This window comes from Chroicocephalus ridibundus, chromosome 12, assembly GCF_963924245.1.
Source record: "Chroicocephalus ridibundus chromosome 12, bChrRid1.1, whole genome shotgun sequence".
Classification (NCBI taxonomy): domain Eukaryota; kingdom Metazoa; phylum Chordata; class Aves; order Charadriiformes; family Laridae; genus Chroicocephalus; species Chroicocephalus ridibundus.
In genome coordinates, this window is record NC_086295.1 from 5,667,774 (window position 1) to 5,688,617 (window position 20,844).

The 20,844-nt window shown below is 54.1% G+C and overlaps 2 protein-coding genes across 2 annotated transcripts; both read left to right on the forward strand.

The window, feature by feature from the left end:
• The first annotated feature begins 3,026 nt into the window (after positions 1-3,026).
• BPIFB4 (BPI fold containing family B member 4) lies at positions 3,027-9,593 on the forward strand. Its single transcript, XM_063350321.1, has 14 exons — positions 3,027-3,607; positions 4,172-4,276; positions 4,427-4,570; positions 5,156-5,216; positions 5,770-5,830; positions 6,148-6,239; positions 6,583-6,795; positions 7,042-7,095; positions 7,601-7,771; positions 7,964-8,031; positions 8,177-8,219; positions 8,869-8,932; positions 9,355-9,431; positions 9,570-9,593. Exons 1-14 carry the CDS (start codon positions 3,027-3,029, stop codon positions 9,591-9,593), a joined length of 1,758 nt encoding a protein of 585 aa, XP_063206391.1.
• A 1,887-nt stretch (positions 9,594-11,480) lies between these two features.
• Positions 11,481-20,155, forward strand: LOC134522559 (uncharacterized). Its single transcript, XM_063350322.1, has 14 exons — positions 11,481-11,493; positions 11,583-11,662; positions 13,375-13,498; positions 13,819-14,019; positions 14,113-14,313; positions 14,407-14,686; positions 15,154-15,258; positions 15,770-15,916; positions 16,632-16,695; positions 17,232-17,292; positions 17,926-18,017; positions 18,121-18,163; positions 18,848-18,903; positions 19,109-20,155. The coding sequence occupies exons 1-13, from the start codon at positions 11,481-11,483 to the stop codon at positions 18,877-18,879; spliced, it is 1,443 nt and encodes a 480-aa protein (XP_063206392.1). The 3' UTR covers positions 18,880-18,903; positions 19,109-20,155.
• Positions 20,156-20,844: the final 689 nt, after the last annotated feature.

Below are 20,844 nucleotides of genomic sequence, written 5' to 3' on the forward strand. Positions count from 1 at the left end.
ACAGGCACCGCAGCCCCAAGAGGTGGCTGTACCTGTAGCCAACGAGGCGATACCTTGCAGAAAGCGTTTTTCAAGCTCAACCTGTGGCACAAGGTGTGAAACGGCAGCTCACACGGGAGCTGGAGTTTGGTGCACATGGGTGCACTGCCTGGCTGGGTGCCGCTCGTGTCAGACTGCTGAGGCGCAGAGGAGGTGCTCACCGTGCAATAACAGCACAGATTTAGCAAATCTGACATTTCCCACCCATTTGGAGCCCTTGCTGACGGGGAAGCAGCTCCTTGCTGGGCTCTCGTTTGCAGCATAGAATTGTCTAGCTTGGAAGGGACCTTTCAGATCATCTAATCCAACCATAAGGAGACCTTTGTGATCATCTAGTCCAACCAGGGTGTCCCACCCGGAGCCCGGTGATGTTTGTTGTGCAAGGCTCTGTACCAGGCACAGATAAATTGAGGTTACACCTCCCTCTGCTCCATCTATCAGTGTATTATCCCCTTATTGTGTAAGATGCACCAGGTTGTTAGCAGCACATTTTATCTCACAAAGGTATTAAGTGTGGAGGACAAAAGAGTCCTTATGGTCTGGAGCTGACCTGGATCGGTGTGTCCCACCACACAGGGGCTTTTCTGAGGCTGAGTAAACACCGTCTGCTGGGAAGTGCCTGGTGGCTGCGGGGATGGGTGGGATGATCCTCAGGAACGGCTTCTCAGGTTGAGCACTAAAGGAGATAAAAACTTCTGGGTGCTTTCCTGGAGCCTCCCCAAGCGCTTGCTGGAAACTTGAAAAAGTACCCCGATATCATAGTTTGTGCGAGACAGCCTGAGTGCAAGTGTCAGCGGGGATTCGTCTGGAGTAAACTGGTTTTCCAACACAGTTCTCTTGGGGTCAGTGGCAGCTTCACGTGCCACAGCTCGCAGAGTCTTGAGCTCCTTCCCCTTTGGGCTCTTGGGTAACAGTGCTGCCCGATAACTGCGCATCCAATAACCTGTTGCTCAATGCTTTCCCCTGTTTTCCAAATCTTTATTTATATTGGAATATATTAAAACCACAAATGCTGCTTTATACGCTCAATCCACCAGCCCAGCTTTTACAATTTAGGCATCTTTCCACTTTTTTCGCATCAGCTTCTCTATATAAGGGCTCACTGTTCCCACACGTTAAAGCAGAGGTGCCTATGGACCGCTGCAAGGTCTCCCCTTGACCAAGAGCTGAGCACTGAAGACCAAAGCCAGGCTTTGAAATTTGGGATAAAGCAGGTAAATAAGGTCAAAATAACCGTACGGGGTGTTGCAAGCTTGGGGGGACAGAGCCACCAGTTCACCTACAAGCCTTGCAACATACTCCGGTGAGCAAGAAAATCCCAACCATGGGAGAAATGCAGGTAAGTAATTCTAGTTTATATTTAGTGACTAGCCTGAAAAAAAGTCAGAAAAGACGGTTGCTATAGTAAAATGAAAACCCTTCTCTGAAGAAAAACCCATTCATTTGACGCAAAAGTTAGGGATTTTTTTGGTGTTGCAATATCCTCTTAAGGTTGTTACTATTATCTTTATTGTTACAAGGTTAAAACGTGCCATTTTCAAAAGAAAGGCTTCGTTCCAAATGCTAGTTGCTTGTGTAATCGCATCATTAATTTGCATACCCATTTACAGGGTGGCTATTAGCGAGGGGAGCTCAGTGTAGTCTATAGGTTATGAGTAACGATTTCATACTGTAAGTTTAAAATCATGTCACGGTGACCAGGGATGGAAAGGAGCAGGTTGCCCGGGGTGGCCGTAAATAGGAATAAGCAAACAAGTGCGGGGGTTGTGGAGAAGCCGGCTGAAAAAGTCCCTGCAGATGTGTGTATGGACGCTCTCCTCTTCCCCCGCTCTGTGTGTGTCCAGATCTATTTGCCGAATGTTGCTCTAACTCGTGAACTGTTTTTGTCCTCCTAAAGCTCATCTTTTCTATTCACTGAGAAATTTCCACCCAGCTTGAAGTATCCAACTCCTCTTCATCTCCAGGGGATCGCCCAGCCTGGTTCCACTCTTTTCCTGTTGTCCTCCCCCAGGTCCTGCCAACATCCACAGTGCTTCCAGCCAAGCAGGAGACACCATGCCACCGGCTCTGGGCATTGCTCTCTTGTATGCCCTGCTGACCCCATCACTAAGCCAGGCAGAAGATGCCGTCCTCAGGCTCAACAAAGGTGTTTTAAGTGATGGTGAGTCACTCTGCCTCCTTGTAGAGGGACCCCGGGAATAGCACCCAGCTGTGGTCCTGGAGGGTTGACGTGACAGTGAGTCACTCTGCCTCCTTGTAGAGGGACCCCGGGAATAGCACCCAGCTGTGGTCCTCGAGGGTTGACGTGACAGTGAGTCACTCTGCCTCCTTGTAGAGGGACCCCGGGAATAGCACCCAGCTGTGGTCCTCAAGGGTTGACATGACGGTACCAGCACAGCCCCATCAGCTGGGAAGGGAGGGGAATTGCAGATGGAAGGGGAAGGGCACGAGGCTTGCCTGCAAACCTTCCCCTCCAAATTGAACCTGGAGTCATTTTTCAATGTAATTAAAATTTCAACTGGCCAGGCTCCTAAAAGGAGAAGGACATTGCTCGTGTGGGGTATTGCCCCTCCTAGGGGCGTGCACCGCTCAGGAGGTGCGAGCCACACAGCACCACAATTATCTCACATTTAGGATTTATCGGTGCCCATCCCTTTTTGTGCCACACCTTTTGCTGTCTTTCTGGTGCGGAGGCAAACAGATTCCCCCACGCTGCTTTACACAGGTCTTGACGTGATGCCTCTTGTCCTGGATCCCCAAACCTTTTTTTGTTGCATCATATACGGGGAAAAAACTGGCAGCAGATAGTTAGGGACTGGGATAGGCAGCGATGGTAACGGAGGGCACACACCCCTCGACAACCCATGCTTGAGGAGCACGATGAGTAACAGTGCGGGCAGGGGGCTGCAGCCTTCGAGCTGGTCTCTCCTTGAAGGCTGCAGTGGTGGCCGGGGAGGCAGCTCTGCCTCGCAGGCTGATGGTGGGCGATGTTTCCAGCTCTTACAGGCTCCCTCAGGCAAGGCAATGTCCTCCAAGGTGCCCTCGGAGAGGTGCCGCTCAGAAGTGGACGTCCTGGCACAGATGGAAGCAGAGACCTGTTGGGTGGCCTTGGAGGAGGTCTCCTTGGTGGTGGTGGTGGCGGCGGCGGTGGTGGTCTGCTTGGTGGTATTACTGGTGGTTTGCTGGGTGGCGGCGGTGGTGGGCTGCTGCGGGGGCTGACTGGTGGGCTGCATGGTGGAAGGGGTGATGCCAGTGGTGGCTTGCTGGGTGGAGAGAGTGGTGGAGGTGCTTACAGGGGGGGGCCCAGAAACCGTCCCAGAGGCTGGCCGGCAGCTGGTGATAATGTCCCCAGGGATGGCATCCCCACAGGGGTTGCCGGAGAAGAGCTGGGACAAGGAGGTCTGCTTGGTGATGGAGGTCTCCTCGGCATGGCAGGGATCCTCGGTGGCCCTGGTGGCATTCTTGGCAGAGGAGGGCTTCTGGGCAACAGAGGGCTGCTGGGAGGCGGTGACCTGCTCAGCATCCTCGGGGAAGGCGACTTGCTCAGCACCATCCAGGGGCTCACCGGGTAAGGACAGCACCGGTTGGGGTCCTTGCAGGGCGGGGGGAACCTCAGAGCTGTTTGGGAGGAGCAATGGTGATGCTTCAGTAGATGCTCAGATCTGTTTTGGAGCTGATGCTTTGAGATAAACGCTGCCTGGAAGTCCCGCCAGGTTTGCATCGCTGGCTGCAAAAGAGCCTCTTGAGCTACATGGGGAAAGTTAAAGGAAACAGTAGTTGGAAGGCACTCACCCGTAGAGGGTGCACCAAACCACATATTGGCCCCAGGCAGCCAGTGCCACCATTGCCAACCCAATACTCACTTTTTTGCAGCTGTCCCATTTTAACTCTTATTCGAAGCCCAGTGCCAAGCAGAAGCAGAAGCACATGCAATAATAAGGCAACTCGAACAAAGCTTCTGATAAAACTGGAAAATAACTGAGAAAACTTCATGTCTTTTACCATTTCTTGTCTAAATGGCCTCTGACTTGCCCACCCCTGGAGCAGTGGTTTTGTGTGAGCAGCTGAGCTGGGTGGTGGGGTGCTGGCCTCAGAGCCATCACTCCTGGTGTCCCCCTCACTGTCCCTGCAGGCTGAGGATCGTGGACCTGACGCTCCCCAGGGTGTCCCTGCAGCTCCTGCCTGGCATCGGCGTACACCTCAACCTCTACACCCGGGTGGCCCTCAATGGCAAGTGGTAGGTTGGGCTGGTGTTGACGGCAATGCCAGCTGTGTCCCCGGACCCGGTGGAAGTGCCACCACAAGGTGTATCTCCAAGGGGGGACACTGCTCCTGTTAACTGGGAAGAGGCTGCTCCTCTGAAGGTCGCTCCCTTGCCCTTGCACAGCCTCCTGGGTTTGCTCGACGTCGCAGTGGAAGTCAACATCACAGCAAGGGTGAGGCTAACCATGGACGGCACGGGCTACCCCAAACTGGTGACAGAAAGATGCGATACCCTGCTTGGTGGCATTAAAGTCAGACTCCTGAGAGGGTGAGTAACGGAGGTGTCTTCCTCTGCCAGCATGAGCCACCTCGCTATCGGGCTCTGCTGGCCTCCAGCCCACGCCTGCAGAATGGTGAACGCACGAGGTCATTTCCCCCGTTGCACAGTGACTCTGACACTAGCAGCCACCGTCCCTGCAGATGACAGTTGCTCACTGTCCGCGTCACAGGGGTGAGCAAAGGGCTGCTGGTGGTGGTGGTCCCCGTGCGCCCCTCGTGCAGCCACAGTAAATGGGCACCTTGTCCCAGAGGGCTGGGACATTGCACGGGGTCTTCTGAGACGTAAGCACTTGGTATGTAAATTACAGAGACCACTTGGGCTGAGGTTGTTTCTGCTCATTTAAGAAGACTATACACTAGTAGATAAAAGGCAGCAATAAATTTCCCACCGGCTATTTTGGGATGCAAATTACACTTATCTCATGCAAAATCCAAGCATACACGATGCACTTTGCTGCTGCAATTGCCTTGCTCCGGGAGGTCTGCGCTCCGCGCTATTCACCGGGAATTGTTTAACAAGACCCATTTACTTTGCAGCAGGCTTTTTTCATGGTGCTCCTTTATTTTTCCACAGCCTGCTCCCAATTGTGGATAATTTATTGGCAAGTGTCCTGAACAGACTTCTTCCTAATATGGTAAGTCGGAAAAAAACTCCACCCCAGAAAGAAGCAGTGAGTCCAAAAAGCTGCGGAGCAGCTCCCCACGGCATCGCTCCTGTCCCAGAGGGGGAGCACGGCCACTGTCCCGGGGCTGCTGCATCCACCTGCCCACCCAGTGGACTGTGATTAGTGGGGGACACGTGCCACACCTCCACCTGCTTGGGAGAAGCTTCTCCCTTCTTCAAAATGCAAGGTCAGTGGGCCCAGTGCAGGTGCCTGGGAGCTTTTAATGATGCCCTGGACCATGTTATGGGCTAATTGAATCTCTCCTCCCTCCTGGAAAGCCTCAGGGTCTCTCCAGCCACCCTACATGGGCTCCTCAGACCCAGTCCTAACCCTCCTTATCCAACAAAGGGCAAAGTGCCCAGGGCCAGATGCAGAGCTGGTGCAGCCTCAGCAGCGCTGTGGAGTCACCAGTGGGGACTGCCATCCCATGCACCTGGTGCTCCCGTCCCCAGGGAAAGCTGGGCTGCGTGTCCTTGTCCAGCTCCGAATGAAGGTCCTTACCGTCCCTCCCCAACTCTTACAGCTCTGCCCGGTGGTCGACGTTGCCCTGGGACTCGTCAATGACCAGCTGGGTCTTGTGAACTGTAAGTACTGGGTGGGTCCCACACCTTGCCCCTCGTGTCACCTCTGCTCTGGCCGTGCAAGGACTGTGACACTTTCCCCCCACTGCCGTGCCCCAGCATGGCTGGATGGCTGGAGGGATTCTCTCCCCTCCCCAAATCTCCCCTCTCCTCATCTCTAATCGCGAACAGAAGGACCCCTAGATGGATAAGGCTGATCATCAATGGTGGCTGCTCTAAGCCTACCTGCGAGCCAGGGCTCTTCTGGAAGAAGAGCTGTGGGCAGGGGAGGAGGCATTTGCCCCAGTGGGAAATTGCTGAGTTACTTTTTCTCCCCCCAGCACTGGTGCCCCTGGGTTTGCTGGGCAGTATCCAGTACACCGTGTCCAGTCTTCCCCTGGTAACCGGCCAGTTCCTTGAGGTAGACTTGAACGTAAGTTCTGCATCTTCTCCTTCCACCTATGTTCAAGGGGTGGGATATTTCACTTAGGTTTTTGAAGGTCTCCTGGGTCACGTAAACCTGAGCAGCGAGCTCCAAGGTCGCTGTGAAAAGCTTTGTGAGGTCCCGCTTGGAGCCCTGCTCTTTGCTGCTGCCACCGTCACGGGAGAACGCAGTGGGGTTTGCATTTCTTGAAATTCTGGAGAAGGAAGTGTCACGGGGCCTGACTTGGCGCAGCCGTGCGTGCCGCGATTTTGCACTGAAGGAACATGAAGTTAACCGTAAAGGCAAATATTGCAAACATTTTGGGTTTTGTTTCCTTCCCCTGTAACTCCAGACTGTCGTCAGGCAAGTGGGAGGAGGCCTGGTGGACTATCCGCTGGGAAAGCCAGAAACTGTCCTCACACCACCACGGGTCCCCATGCCACCCCTGCCACCGATGGAGGACACCAGTTCCTCCCAGCTGTGCCTCTCTGTGAACTTCCTCAGCTCGGTGCTGTCTGTCCTGCAGAAGGAGGGTGCCCTGGACCTGGACATCTCCACTGGCATGGTGAGTGGGGAGCATGGCCAACCTGCTAGGTTTGGAAGGACTCAGGGCTGTCAGCCATGCAGACTGGTCCCACCATGCAATGCCTCAGTTCTTCTGTACCATTTATCAAGGTCTCTGCTATCTTTGAGTTGAAAAACGCCAATGAGAGACCATGTGGTAAAAGCCTTAGGTGTGCTGCTGGTGAAAGCAAGTATCTGCTGAAAACTGGTACACAGATGTGCAGCATTTCTCTCTTCTCTGTCACAGTTTCCTGAGCTCCCACCACTAACAACATCAACCCTTGGAGCCCTGGTTCCTGCGGTGAGTCCTGATTCCCCCTTGCACTGCAAGTAACCCAGTCAGAGTAGCAGCGTCCAGGGCAGGTCTCCTTGTCCCTTCCTCCTCAGAGGCACCATCCCAGGTGTTCATGGACTTGAACGAGCTCTGACTTATGTCCAAAACTGGAAACTACAGCAGTCCAGAGCTCAGTTTGTCCCCCCATCCTCTGCGTCATTCCTGGGTCATAGAGGAGCCTTGCAGCCGCTCTGTCTGCCTGGATGTGGGGCTGTCTGTGGTCCTCCAACAGGGATGAGATGTTCTCAGTGGGCCTCAGGGTGTCCACAGGGCTGAGCTCACAGCTAGCTTGACTTCACTTCAGCCAATTGAGATACAGACTTGTTGGGCTGGAGCAGTTCAGGATCAGATTTGCCCCCAGGAGCAGCACCATGCAAATGCTGCTAGAGTAGGCAGCCTGCTCTGTGGTTCCTGCTTACAGCAGCATTTGTGCTCCTGCCAGCAGAAACTTTCCATTTTTGGTTGTTGACAGGTTTTGAAGGCATACCCTGAGTCACATGAATTGCTGCTGAAAATTGCAGTCCCTGAAGCACCGGTGGTGACCTTAAAGAAAAATAAAGGTGTGATCCAGCTCACGGCTACAGCAGAGGTGATGGTGATCCACCCAGATGATGTCCAGAAGTCTCTCTGCCTTCTGAATATCGTATGTATGAAGGAACAACCCTTCAGAACCCTTCAGCCCTGCAGAAATTCCTCTTGCAGTTTCCCCCGTCCCGCACAGTGGGTGAGGGGGTGCCAGTAGATGGGACCTGCACCCAATGGGACATGGCTGGGCTGCAGGCTGGGCAAGGGCTACAGGAGCCAACTCTGCCCTGACCTCTCTGTTTGACCACAGGACACCTCCTTGCTGGCCCAGTTTTCAGTCGAGGACAACAAGCTGAAGATCAGCGTCAGCCTGGAGAAGTAGGACACTGGTCGTCTTCTGGGGGGTGGCCAGCAGTGGCCATGGATGTGGGACCTCCTGGGTTGTGTGACAATGAGGGCATTGACAAGACTGGGTCATCAGAGGAGCTGCTTGGATTTTACTCACCTCTGCTTCCTCCTACAGGGCTGATCTCTCCTTGGTGTCCTCGTCTGTCGGTGGTTTTGATGTAAGAACACGCGCAGCCTCAGTAACACGTGAAATCTATTGCAGAAAGTAAAGTGCTGATAGATACCAGCTGGGGAGAAATAAGGGCCAATTACGGTGTAACAGTTGTGTCATATTTTTAGTAGCACCTTTCTTTCATCTCTGGAGATGGATTTTTTTTTCATGGATGACCTATGAGCAATTTTCAGAAAAAATCCTCACTGAGAGGGAGAGGTTTTGGTTGCTCAGGGAACTGTAGGACATCCTGCACATGCCCATGCCGTCCTCTTGGAATACTCTGGGGGAGGCTTATCCTGGTGCCTCGAAGGTGACAATGTCAAAAGTCAGGAGGAATCCTGGAGGATCCCTGCAGATAGAGCACATTTGGTTTCCAGAGGTGGTTACTGCAGGCAGCTTTAATGCCAGCAGGAAGGGACCTGTGGCATGGCATTAATTTGGGACTAAAAATTGGCCATAGAATGCCTAAAGTCCAATTTATGTGAAATGGTGAGTTTGCATTAGATGGCTGTGGAGCTGGAGCACCAAGGGTTCAGGTTGGGTGTAGCTGGTGTGACTGGAGCATCCCCACGTGCCCGAGGACAGGGGGAGGCCGGGCTGACCAGGGGACCAGGACCAGTGGTGGCACTAAGCGACCCCTCTCCGTGTTGCAGGTCTCATTCCTGGGGATGCTTGTTGGCCAGATTTTTGATGTTGCCTTCCTGCCTGCAATGAACGGTGAGGAAGTTCTTGTGCCTTGTCCGTGTATTCACGTGTGCTAGACTGTAACTCTGTGAGGAGTTTCTGCAGGTGTAGCTCACCTCGCCGCATAGAACGGGAGCCAGCGGGACTGACCTGCACTGATGGGGGGAGGCTCGTTTCAGGCAGCAGCGTTTAGTCGGGAGGAGAACCCGCACATCACAAAACAGGGGCCCCGCAGTCCCCTCGGCGGGGCTGCCCCCATCTGCTGCTTTTGCTTATGCGAGCAGGAGAAAATGACAATATGTTTTGCCAAAGCACTAAGTGCCACGACACAAAGCCTTTCCGGAGAGCTCTACACTTGCAGAGGGAGGGGTTTGCACACAGGGAGGATGGAGTTGAGGACCAAGCCCCAGGCAGAAGCTCGGCAATGCTGAGCTGGGCTGGCTTGTGACCCACAGGTGTGCTGGGAGCAGGGGTTCCCCTGCCCAGGCTGCTGAACATTGACTTCACCAACGCGGACGTCGATGTCATCGAAGTAAGTGCCTGTTCCACGCCCTGAGGTTCCCCCACCAGCACCTCGCCTCCGCTCCAGAGCAAGGGCAGTGCCTCTTGCTTCTGTGGAGGATGTTGAGAGAGGGAAGGTAACCCCATGGTAACCCCTTTGCTTCACCAGGACCTCATTGTGCTGTCTGCGTGAGCCTGGGACTCTGAGCTGGGAAGGGACCTCCCGGTTTTCCCTGTCCACCCCCGGAGGGGTGGGAGCCCAGCCTGCCCAAAGGATGCTCCACCGCATTTCTCTTTGTGCCTAACACAGCCAAACAGCAGCTTGGTCTTTCCCTTGCAAATATTGCATCCTGCCTACATTGCTTGGAACAGAAGGAACACAGGTGGATTTTGCCTCCAAACGATGTATTTTGGACTCTTTTGTGGATGCTCAGAAGGACGCGGGTGTATTTTGCATTCTTGTGCTTGGGTTTAATAAAGTCCAGCCCTCTCTGCGGCCGCAGCGGGTGCTCGAGCCTCCGGGGGTGACGGGCACCAGTGAACCCCAGGTCTCAGGACAGACCCCACAGTGCTGGGGACCCCGGCTGCGGTGGGTGGGAGTCCTGCAGCCCCCTGCCCCGTTGCCCAGCCCTGGCGGTGCCACCCAACACCCAGCGGGCAGAGCTGTCTGCCACCATGGCTGTCTGCCACTGTGTTAGTCCCTGCCATGTCGGCCTCTTTTCAGGGACTGGACCCAAAGCTGTGGGCTCTCTTGGCTTTCTTGAAGACCCCTCATGCCATCACCTGCCCCAGGCTTTATTGGGGCTTTGTCCCAGGAGCGCTCGGGGACAGGAGGGTAATTCACCCATAGATGCCTGTGAACCCTGCATGAACCGCACAGTTTATTTATGCACAGGCTCTTTTCCATGGTTTAGCTGCCTGTTGAAGCAATGAAACCTTTGCTAATTTAAGGCTCTAAAGCCACAGATTGCTCCTGAGGTGAAAGGGAATAGCTGGGACGGCTGTAATATCGCTGCCTTTGAGACAGGGTCCTGCCCTGCCCAGTCCAGACCCACCCTGAAAACCCCCTGGAACCCCAGACTCAGGTTTTTCTGTCATCTTTCATGCTCCTTTTCCCTTCACGTCTATATTTATTTCCCCGTTTTCTTTTATTTGTTGTCTCTCAAGCCTCCTTTAAGCTGCCAAGATCTTTCTTGGAGGCACAAGCCATCTCCTGCGTACCTGTGGGTGACAGGCAGTTTTCACGGTGCTGCTGTTATGCCATAAATCCACACACTCTTTAGTTTGTGGTAACTTTGGGTTTTTTAGTCAGCCTTATGCTGTTTCTGTACGTAATGAACTTGTTGGGAGGCAATTTCTCACCTCTCACTGTCCTCAGACCCTTGTGCCCCGCGGAATCATAGAATCATCTAGGTTGGAAGGGACCTCTGAGATCATCGATGGAGCATCCCCTGGAGCTGCCCCGAACTGTCCCAGGGACCCTCTGCTCAGCCAGAGACCCGGGAGCGTCCCCAGCCCCCCATGGCATCCCCTTTCTCCCCGGCTGCTCTGAGTTTGTCTCACGGGATCTGTGATGCTCAGGGGATGCTCTGGGGTCTGCGTGTCCCATGGCAATTTGGGCTGTTGGGTGCCAGCACCCTCCTGCTCCGCTCTGGGCCACTTTGGGAGGGCAAAGAGAGAGAGACATCAAGTAGCTGTGAGCAGCAACAGCCACCTGTGCCATGGCCGTGTCCCTGCCATGGCTGTGGCCAGCCACTTCAGGCCATGTGCAAGGAGCCACGTGGTGCTGGGCTGGATGGGACCCGACCCACAGCATCTCCTGCCTGGGGACGTGAGCCCCTGCCCCAGCACCCAGGGGCTGCAGGGGGCTGCCCTGCTGGACCCTCGGACGTGGCACAACTGCCCCAAACTTGTGCTGTCTTGACAGTCAGAGGGGACAGGAGGGGACGAGCCCCGAGGAGCCGGGTGGCCGTGTGTCCCGGCCAGGCAGAAGAGCCGGTGGCCGCCGCACCCAGCCTGCGGGAAGAAGGTGAACCCCTGGGCTGGCTGGGTTCTGCTCGCCACGGTCCGGCGCTGCCGCATGAGTATTCGGGGTGAGGCTGGTGCAGGGTTCACACTTGACAGCCAGTGAAGAGGAACTATCCCGGTTTCATCCTTCCCCGGCCTTTCCTTGTTCCTGCAGTTCTGGTATATAAGAGCCGCTCCTGGCAGCCACCGCCGAGAGGCCGTGGGCAGCTGCACCGCGACATCAAAGGGCTCCAGGTAAGTGGCATTAAGGTACCGTGGCCACAGAGATCCTGTTCCCATTAGACGACCTACAGCAAAGCGTAACTTGGCTTTAAAAGCAAGAATTGTAATGAAGTTTTCCTTTGATTTCTGTAGCAACACTTAATCATTTATGAAAATTAATTTTTAAAGCTAGTAGAGCTCTTGCTTGTCAAATTCCACATTTATTTTTGTTGTTAAGTTTGTTACAATGACTAAGCCAGCAGAAATGGCTAGGATTTTTTTCATGATCTTGGCAAACAGAATTCAGAACAATTTTCAGCTTATCAGATCTCATCGCAACTGGTATAAAATAAGCATTTATCTGCCGAGCCACATGTGCATTTTGCATGTATGAGATGTTCAGCTCACTTAAATGCGTGTGACCAAGGAGGTACCAACCAGATAGATATCGTTAATAACCGCAGAGAGAGTTCTCTGCTTCGTCATGTATTCTCTCCAAGAGCTCTTCTAAAAGACCTGACAACCATTTTGGCATCCTTTTACAATGCTACGCACGTCTTGCCGAGACCCTCCAACAAATCCCACTGATTTTATTTGACACGATTTTCAATGGAAGCTGCTCAAGCCTCTATCTTTCTCTCCTGTTCAATAATCACAGCTACAGGAGCTGTACATCATTACATGCTGATCAAAGGGAAAATGTAAAAGACAGTCTAGTGAATTAAAGTCTAATTTAATTGTGCCGAAAACTGTCATAGAGGGATTTTTTTAAAAGTATCTGGAGCAGATAAAGAAGTTGTTCAGTCTGACCTATATAATGTTATTTCTCAGTGCTGAACCTCAAATCTGCAGCCTGTACATTGTTTTTTTTTCTCAGAAGGGACAAGCCGGGGTGCCCCGGCTGGGACGTGGGCTGTGCAGGTGGGTGCTCCCTTAAACTGGGACCTAGGGCAGTGCTTCAGCGGGTGCCTCTTTTCATTTCTTTGCAAACATCTTTCTGTGTATAAACAAACACTCCACAGCGTTGGTTGGAACTCCAAGAAGTCCAGCTCACGCAGGAACATGAGGTCCTTGAAGGTGCTTTCTTTTGACTAGAGGCAGATCAAATACAGGGAAAGTGGACTCTTTTCATAGCCTGAATGGAGCAAGGTGAGAAAAACAAACAACCTGTCCACGGAAAAGTGAGTCTGATTTTGGCTGCACTTTGAGATTTAATAACGCGAGGTATTCTTCATAACGAGGAGAAGGACACGACTTTGACACACACCATTTTTTATCCTGCTGTGCCCCTTAAAGTGTTCTTCTTTCAGGGCCATTTCAGAGCGGTCGGAAGCCATTCGTCTCACTCGGTACAAGGTCCTCCTGCCTCATCTCCATCCCTCTTGCTCTCTTTAAAATGACATTTTCTCCCTCCAAGCTTCCCTGCGATGTCAGGCACCCAGTGCAGTGGGGTAGCCCAGCCGGGCACGGAGACATCAATGACTCTAGAGGAGTACTTCACTGTGTTCCAGTTGCTCTCTGATAACCAAAACCAGTTTGACCTTTCTGGGTGGGAAAAGGGTGCTATGGGTCCAGGCTGGTCCCCTGGGGCTGGGGGACAATGCCTGTGGGCTGCATGTCCGAGGAGGACCTGTCCCACTGCCCTGGGGCCGCGCATATGAAGGATGAAGAGCCAGACCGGTGCCCAGGCTGCCGATTCCTGCACAGTGGGGCTGGTGCTTGGGCTGATGTGGATCTCTCCGCAGGTGCTGGGACCGGAGATGCTGCCTTTCTGCTGTCTTGTCCTCCTTGGGGGCCTCCTGCCCCCCTCCCAGGGCCTCCTCAACCTGGGCAGTGTCCTTGGGCTGAGCCCAGCACAACCCAAAGATGGTGAGCTCAGAGGTTTTCCATATTTCCCAGGGGAGTGTCATGGCACAGACAGCCACGTGCCCACCTTGGTCCCGGTGTGTCCTGTGCCATTTTGGGCTCATGGAGTATCCCTCAGCTCATCAGGGCCCTGCTTCCTGGCAGGCTTGGCTCCATGAGGAGCTCAACTTTGTGCAAGGATGCTCAGGGGTCCCCATGAGACCTCATGAGCAGGTCAATCTAATGTAGCTGAACCAATCTTTCTTATCAATTAAATCTTTCTTATCAATTAAATCTTTCCAACAGTGGAAATCTGATTAGTAACTGGGACTTCTTTGGTGCAGGTTTGCTGGGTACTGGTCTTCTTGGCAGTGAAGGTCTCAGCGGAAAAAGTGGATTGCTTGGCACAGGCGTTCTTGGTGAAGGTGGGTTATTGGGTACTGGCCTCCTTAGCAGAGGAAGTCCGAGTGGAGAAGAAAGTGGAGGTCCCCTTGATGCAGGAAAAGAAACCGGCAGATCTGGGATCCTTGGCACAGGCCTCCTAGGTGAGGAAGGTCTACTTGGCATGGGTGTGCTTGGGAGAGGAGGGCTTCTAGTCAATGCAAACCAGAACAGTAATGGAGACCTGACTGTTGCAGGAGGACAACCTGGCAGCAGTGGTCTGCTTGGCACAGGCATCCTTGGTGGGAAAGGCCTTGGCACAGGCGTTCTTGGTGAAGGTGGGTTATTGGGTACTGGCCTCCTTAGCAGAGGAAGTCCGAGTGGAGAAGAAAGTGGAGGTCCCCTTGATGCAGGAAAAGAAACCGGCAGATCTGGGATCCTTGGCACAGGCCTCCTAGGTGAGGAAGGTCTACTTGGCATGGGTGTGCTTGGGAGAGGAGGGCTTCTAGTCAATGCAAACCAGAACAGTAATGGAGACCTGACTGTTGCAGGAGGACAACCTGGCAGCAGTGGTCTGCTTGGCACAGGCATCCTTGGTGGGAAAGGCCTTGGCACAGGCATCCTTGGTGGAGAAGGCCTTGGCAATGGTCTCCTTGGCAATGGCCTCCTTGGCAATAAAAGCCTTCTTGGAGAGAATGGTCTCCTTGGCACAGGGCTGCTTGGAAATGGAGGTCTCCTAGGCAATGGAACTCTACTTGGCCTTAATGGTCTTCCGGGCGGAGGAGGACTGCTGGGTGAAGGAGTGCTTCGCAAGTCAACACCCTTCGGCTGGTAAGTCAGAGCAGAGGCACAGCAGTGGTGCTCGCTGCAGGGTAACAAATAATGTCCAGGGGAAGGGTTCCCCTAATGGGGTGCGCCAGGGACCAATTCCTCCCTGTTACACAAACCATCAGTCCCAGGCTTGCAGCTCACATGAGGAGCTGCGATGGGGGAAATTCCAACCAGAGATAGGAAGAGTCTTCCCCATGGGAGTGATGTGACACTGCGATGGGCACTCTGAGAGGTGGGGGAAGCTCCACCCTTGGACACTCATCAGGACACAGCCCTGTATGACCTGACCCTGCGTTGCAGCTGGGTCTTCTTGGAGCAGAGCTTGGCCCTTCCCCACCTTCACTTTTAACTGAGAATACCCACATAGGTAACAGGTCAAATGATGAATGGGAAGAGTTCCGACTGTAGGGTCTGCTCCTGCTGATCCTGCCATCTCAAGGCAGGTTTGCTTCTGTGTCAACCCCCAGGTTGAAGGTGCTGAACCTTGAGAATGTCCGAGTGTCGTGGAAGGTCCTTCATGGGAGTGAGGTCATCCTGAACCTGTACTCAAAGCTGGTGTTGCGCTTGCCAGGGTGAGCAGGGCTGGTGGGTGAGGCAGAGCAGCGAGGCCGTGGGGGTCCTGAGGGTGCTGGGGAGGATGGAACGTTCCTGGATGCTGGAGAAATGTCCCCAAACACTCACTAAGGGGCTGGTGAGGAAAGCTCTGCACTGTGCTGCTGCATCTCCCTGGGGATATTTTCAGCTGTCCTCACTCCAAAGGCATGGTGTCGGTCTGTGATGGCCGGCAGAGGCAGAGATCCTCCTGTAGACAAGGTGCTGGGAGCAAACTGTCAAGAAGGCTCCATGCTCCTTCATCTTAACTTGTCCTTCCTCCGCCTGAAGTCAGAACTCTCCTGGAAACCCCTCGGTCCCCGTTGCACACTGGGACTTCAATGATCTGCTAACAGGACCAGGAGGCTGATGAAAGTCCTGAGTCTAAAATGTTGTCCCAGCTGAGCCCAAGCTTGCAGCTCAGCCACAGATACCACTCTTCTCTGCTTTGGTCTCCTCTATAACCCTCCAAGCCACTTCTTTATTTCTCAGGATTTTTCAATTTCTGAGCGGATCCTCGGTAGAAACGAACATCACGTCACACATCGCACTGACCCAAGACACCCCCGGTGACCTCAAGTTGGTGATTAAGGATTGCAACAACCTGCTCGGCGGCTTCAGCGTCAATCTGCGGCAGGGGTGAGTGTGGGAGCCTTCACCACCCCCGGTCCCGTGTCACGCGCCGAGGTGATTTGCAAGGACAGACCCATCACACGCAGGAGCCGAGCCTGATCCCCTGGGCTCAACCATGGCCACCGGCGTAGGGCTGCGTCTCCCGCTGGAGGCAGGTTTCTCCCACCCTTGCCCCCGAGCTGCCCAGCCAGGCTCCAGTTTCCAGACTTGAGGCCACCGAGTGTTTCAGAGAAGGTTAATTCAGCAAAAATCTCGAGGGCATCACGCAGAGTAAGTGGCAGCTCCGTTATCCAGCCATGAGGAGCCCACAAGGTTTTTCGCATAGAAAAGCCAATCTATTTTTTTGAGAAACCTGCAAGGGGGTGGGATATTGGTATGTGCACGGGAAAACAGCTGAAGATAATGGTCAGGACTAGCTCTTTGCAAGTTTGCAGTGGGGCGAAATTTCAGTCTCCAATCTGGGCATGGATTTACACGTTAACGATCAAGATGTTGAGAAGCAGGTAAAAAAGTCCCGAGCTTCTATAATTCCTGCTAAAGCCTGGGGGAGCTGTGGGCTTGCAGCATCTTTTAATGCCAGAGATGAAAAGAAGAGAATCGGTGCTCCTCGCCGGCGCTCGCAGCGCTGCAGGCCAGCAGAGATCGGATTCATCTTGATGCCGAGCCCCGGGTTTTTGGCAATTTCCCTGGTAATTTTTGTCTGTCTTTTTTCCCTTCCCAGCTTCTTCACCAACATGGTGAGCCGTTTGCTGAACAATTCCCTTCAGTCTCTCGTACCCGCGCTGGTGAGTGCCTGGAAGGCCTTCCCTGTGCCAAGCTGCACGTTAACTGAAATTAGCGCTCTTGTAATTATCCAGCAGATTTACGCATGCATACATAGAGATATTTGCACGCGCAGATAGGTGCCCACAACCCGTAAGTGAATTCCGCCAACTTCCTTGCTCTTTCTTACAGTCAGGATTTATTTGTTAGAAGTAATTCAGATTCCGTCGTGCAATGTTACGGGATAATGTGTAACCAATTGCTTTCTGAAGCTCCTCCCGGTACCGAGCCGATGCGGTAAGCAGGAGCGACAGCCTCGCTTAGAAAAAAGGGGCCCGTTAGAAAAAAAATCTTTTATTCCGTTAAATAGAATCTGTGCCGTTTCGAGAAGAGAGCTGAACGATTTACACCGCTCTTTTCCCACGGAGGTAAACCGGGCTCTAGGAGCTGATCGTTCCCTCTTGATCTAAAGTCTGCGAAACTTTAACGATCGTTAGGGAAACGCGTCGCCGCCCCCACGATACTCTCACCAAGGTTGTGCCACTCGTTACCGTTGCAGCTTTGCCCGTTGGTGAATATTTGGGTCAGCATCGTCAATATGAAGCTCCAATTCCTCAACAGTAAGTTGTCAACTTTTCTCCTCTGTGTTAATTTTTTAGGGTGACAGGAGTTTTGCGTGTTTAGCCACGTCCGCAGGCAGGGGGTGTCCTCAGGAGAGCCCGAGCTGTGGGAGAAGGAGTTACTCAAAGCTGCTGTGGGTGGCACAGTCCTGGCTCACCTCCAGGACGCTGCCGGACGGCGCAAAAGCATCACAATCCTGCTTTTCTCACGTTTTTTGCTTTTTTTTTTCCCCCTAACTGGGGCCAGACCCGAGCTGCTGCCAAGAAAGATGGCTCTGCTGGGACCCCCCCCGGTTTGCATCCCCCTATCTTTGAGTCCCACACAGCCGCAATTGCTGCTCCAGCCTGTGCAACGTTGTCCCCGCTTACCCAAAAGTTTTCCCGTGTGATGAGACATGCGCCTGGTGGCTCCAGGACAGCGGGTTTCAAGGGAAACTTTGAACCCTGAGAGGTCTGAGACCCGCAGGAAGGACGAGGGGTTTTTCCTCCTCTGGTGCTGAGGATGTCACCGGGCAGGGACGTGGCTCTCCCGATCTCTCCCAGATGCTCCAGGCAGGCAGGGCAGAGCTCTCCGCAGGCTCCCGGACAGGCAGCCGGCTCTGCCCAGCCCTGATGGCCTCTCCCTCTCCCCAGATGTCGTCTCCTTTGGGCTCCTGGGGAAAATCCACTCTGCCCTCTCCAAACTGCCGGTGACATCCCAGCAGTCCGTGGAGCTGGATTTGCAGGTACGGCCGTGTCCCTGCCCTGCGTCCCCCCCACACTGCCTGCCCTCCCGCCCACCGCAGCCTCCAGTCACACACTTTAACACCTCCTTGTTTTTTTTTGCAGAATTCCCCATTCCCAAGCGCCTTCATCGACTGGCTCCTTCAGAGTAAGTCCAGCCCTGGTGGGGATCCCCAGTGGTGTCTGTGAGCCACAAAGGGGCAGCGGCTGCGGGGACGCATGGAGGGGACACAGGGGTAGTGGCCAAGAGGGTCCCCATGGCCACAGGGTGCTGATGCATCTCAGGGTGAGCCCCCAAAAGCACTTCCACCCCACATGGTACATCTTTGCTGTGGGGCGATTGAGGTCCCTGGTCCTCGGAGACATCCCCCGACTCTGGCACGGACAGGTTTTACCCGTCAGCGGCGGCTGCTTCGCCACGCTCGGTGGCTGCAGGCGTACGGTCACGAGACAAAGTCGGTGTGCTCCTACTTACGGCCTGCGCAGCCCTGGAAAAGTCACTTCACCTCTCATAAAAGGATTTAATAATATTTACTTAGTAGGAGTGAATAATGGTCCTCAGGATGCTGTGAGGATTAATTAATATTTGCAGAGGTGATTGGAAGAGGTTCCAGCTTCATATGCATGCAAAGTTAATATATAGAGGAGGGAAGGAAGAGTTGGAAGCCGTCCCAGCTTCCCCAGAGGCATATTCCTCAGGGCACTAAATCATCTCTGCCCATAAAGCCGGGGGCTCTCGGGCCGCCGGCACGTCGGGTACTGCAGAGCCCGGCCCCGCGGGCGGGGGCTCGGGGGGGCTGGCGTGCACTGACCTGCGTCACTCTCCCCCAAGCCACAGGCGTCAGTCCTGGGAGCACTCTGTAGCCGTGGGGCCAGCAACACCGTGGGGTAAGGATGATTTGCTGGCTGGGAACTGGCTCAGAGCTCTGCCGGCGGACGTGCCGGTGGATGTGCCGGTATCGGTGCCCGGGCTGGGCAAGACGAAGCCAGCAGGGCTGACTCTGCCGCCTGGCAGTGGGAGGTGACAGGGGGCACGGGGCTGCTGCTCCGAGCTCCCGCACTGCCCAAAACCTCAGCCCCCGTGTCCCCACAGGTCCCCCTGTGGGCAATTCCCACCGCTCTGCCCTGAGGAGGAGGAGGAGGAGGGAAGGGAGGATGATGACCCGATGCCCATAGAATAGATGTGAAAATGGAGCAACCCAACCACAAAAATTTCTTCTGCGCTACATTTCAGCCTTACCAGACCTTGGTGTTTTCGTCCTGACCAGGATTAGCCACACTGATGGTTAGCTTTGCCAACAGTTAGCTGTGCCGACAGTTAGCCATGCCAGGGGTTAGCCGTGCCAGTGGTTAGCTGTGCCAGCTGTTGGCCATGCTGATGGCTGGCCACGCCGGTGGTTAGCCGTGCCAATGGTTAGCCATGCCAATGTGTACCCGTACTGATGGTTAGCCATGCCAATGGTTAGCCATACCGATGGCTAGCCATGCCAACGGGCAGCTGTGCCAACGGAACTGCTGGCAGCACCACCAGAGGCAGGAGCCCCAGGTGACACCCGTGTGCCCTCCTGGCTGTCACGGCCGTAAGCCACTCGTTACGGCAATCACTGACAAAGGGACTGCCCCGACCCTCCGGCCCTTCCTCATGCACGCCCGAGTTTCGCCCGGGCCAGGGGCTGTGGCAATTGGTGGCCAAGGGGACACTTTCCTGGTGCTGGACCGAGACCTCCCAGCTGGTGGCAGTGATTTGTTCCCAGTGCAGCCGCCCCATGGGAATTTTGTAAGTTTGCACTAACTGCACCAAATTCCTGTGAAGGGAAGGCAAAAAAGGGACAAATGCTGACGAAGTGTAAACGCTTTGTCTTTGCTCTCCTTCTGCTGATTAGTTGGCCATTTCAAAAGGAAATTTTGCTGTTTTCAGTGATTTCTTACTGTTAAAAACAAGGCAAAAAAGGCCTGCAGTCTAATCCAAACGTGCACTTAGCTGATTTGTTCCCAAAGAGTTATGCTTTGAACTGATCAGAGTAAATGCTATCCTGTCTTGTAATCTCCGAGTGGATTTGGATGTGTTGCATTGTGGGTGAGGTGGATTCACATCCCTTCTGTTACTCCTTACAATAAAAAGGATTTTTCTTCATCTGCATTCAGCACGTGATTTGGTTTCTTTCCAAACTGCAGAAGGATTTTTGCATTTGCAAGGGTTTTGTTATTTATCTCTCCTATCAGCTACAGGGGTAACTCACATGCAAAGAATATTTAATAGATAAGTCTGCTGGAAAAGTGGGGAACCACGATGAGCTGCGGCCCCGGAGTCGAGTCTAAGCCCTGCCGGCCCCCTGCCTCTCGCGCCATTTAGCTACAGAAACGTGGTCAATGTGAGAAATAAATATTCCCCTCATTTGTATTTATGCAGATTTATTCTGCCCTTGTCCCTGAGCTGCTGGTTCTTTTATTCTCTGTTCCTGCTCCCCGCTTGTTGCCAGCGAGCTGGGAGCTGTTTGACACGAACAAACACATCCCCGGCACCCTGCCGGGCCAGCCCCCCCCGGGCTGGGGCCTGGACCCCGGGGTTGAGCGGGCGGCGATGGCCGGCGAGCTCTTGGGCGCAGAAGGAGCCGTCCCCCGCATCAAAATGCGTCCTGTGCCACAGCCCCTGCGCAGGATGGCTGCACGGCAAGAGCTGCTGGGGTCAGGGACGGGTCCTTGAGCCCTGCAGCCTCCAGAGCCACCTCCAGTGCCACTAGCCACTTCCCAGCGCCCACACCGGCTCTGCTGGGTGTCCCAGATGGGGTGCTCCGGGGTCCCAGGGGACACCCGGTCCCCTGAGCGGTG

Coding starts and splice junctions, on each gene's coding strand:
- BPIFB4 (XM_063350321.1), top strand. CDS start 3,027: ATGTTTCCAGCTCTTACAGGCTCCCTCAGGCAAGGCAATGTCCTCCAA. Junction 8,933..9,354: donor CTTCCTGCCTGCAATGAACG/GTGAGGAAGTTC, acceptor TGTGACCCACAG/GTGTGCTGGGAGCAGGGGTT. Junction 9,432..9,569: donor CGGACGTCGATGTCATCGAA/GTAAGTGCCTGT, acceptor TTGCTTCACCAG/GACCTCATTGTGCTGTCTGC.
- LOC134522559 (XM_063350322.1), top strand. Junction 14,687..15,153: donor AAGTCAACACCCTTCGGCTG/GTAAGTCAGAGC, acceptor GTCAACCCCCAG/GTTGAAGGTGCTGAACCTTG. Junction 18,164..18,847: donor CATCGACTGGCTCCTTCAGA/GTAAGTCCAGCC, acceptor CTCTCCCCCAAG/CCACAGGCGTCAGTCCTGGG.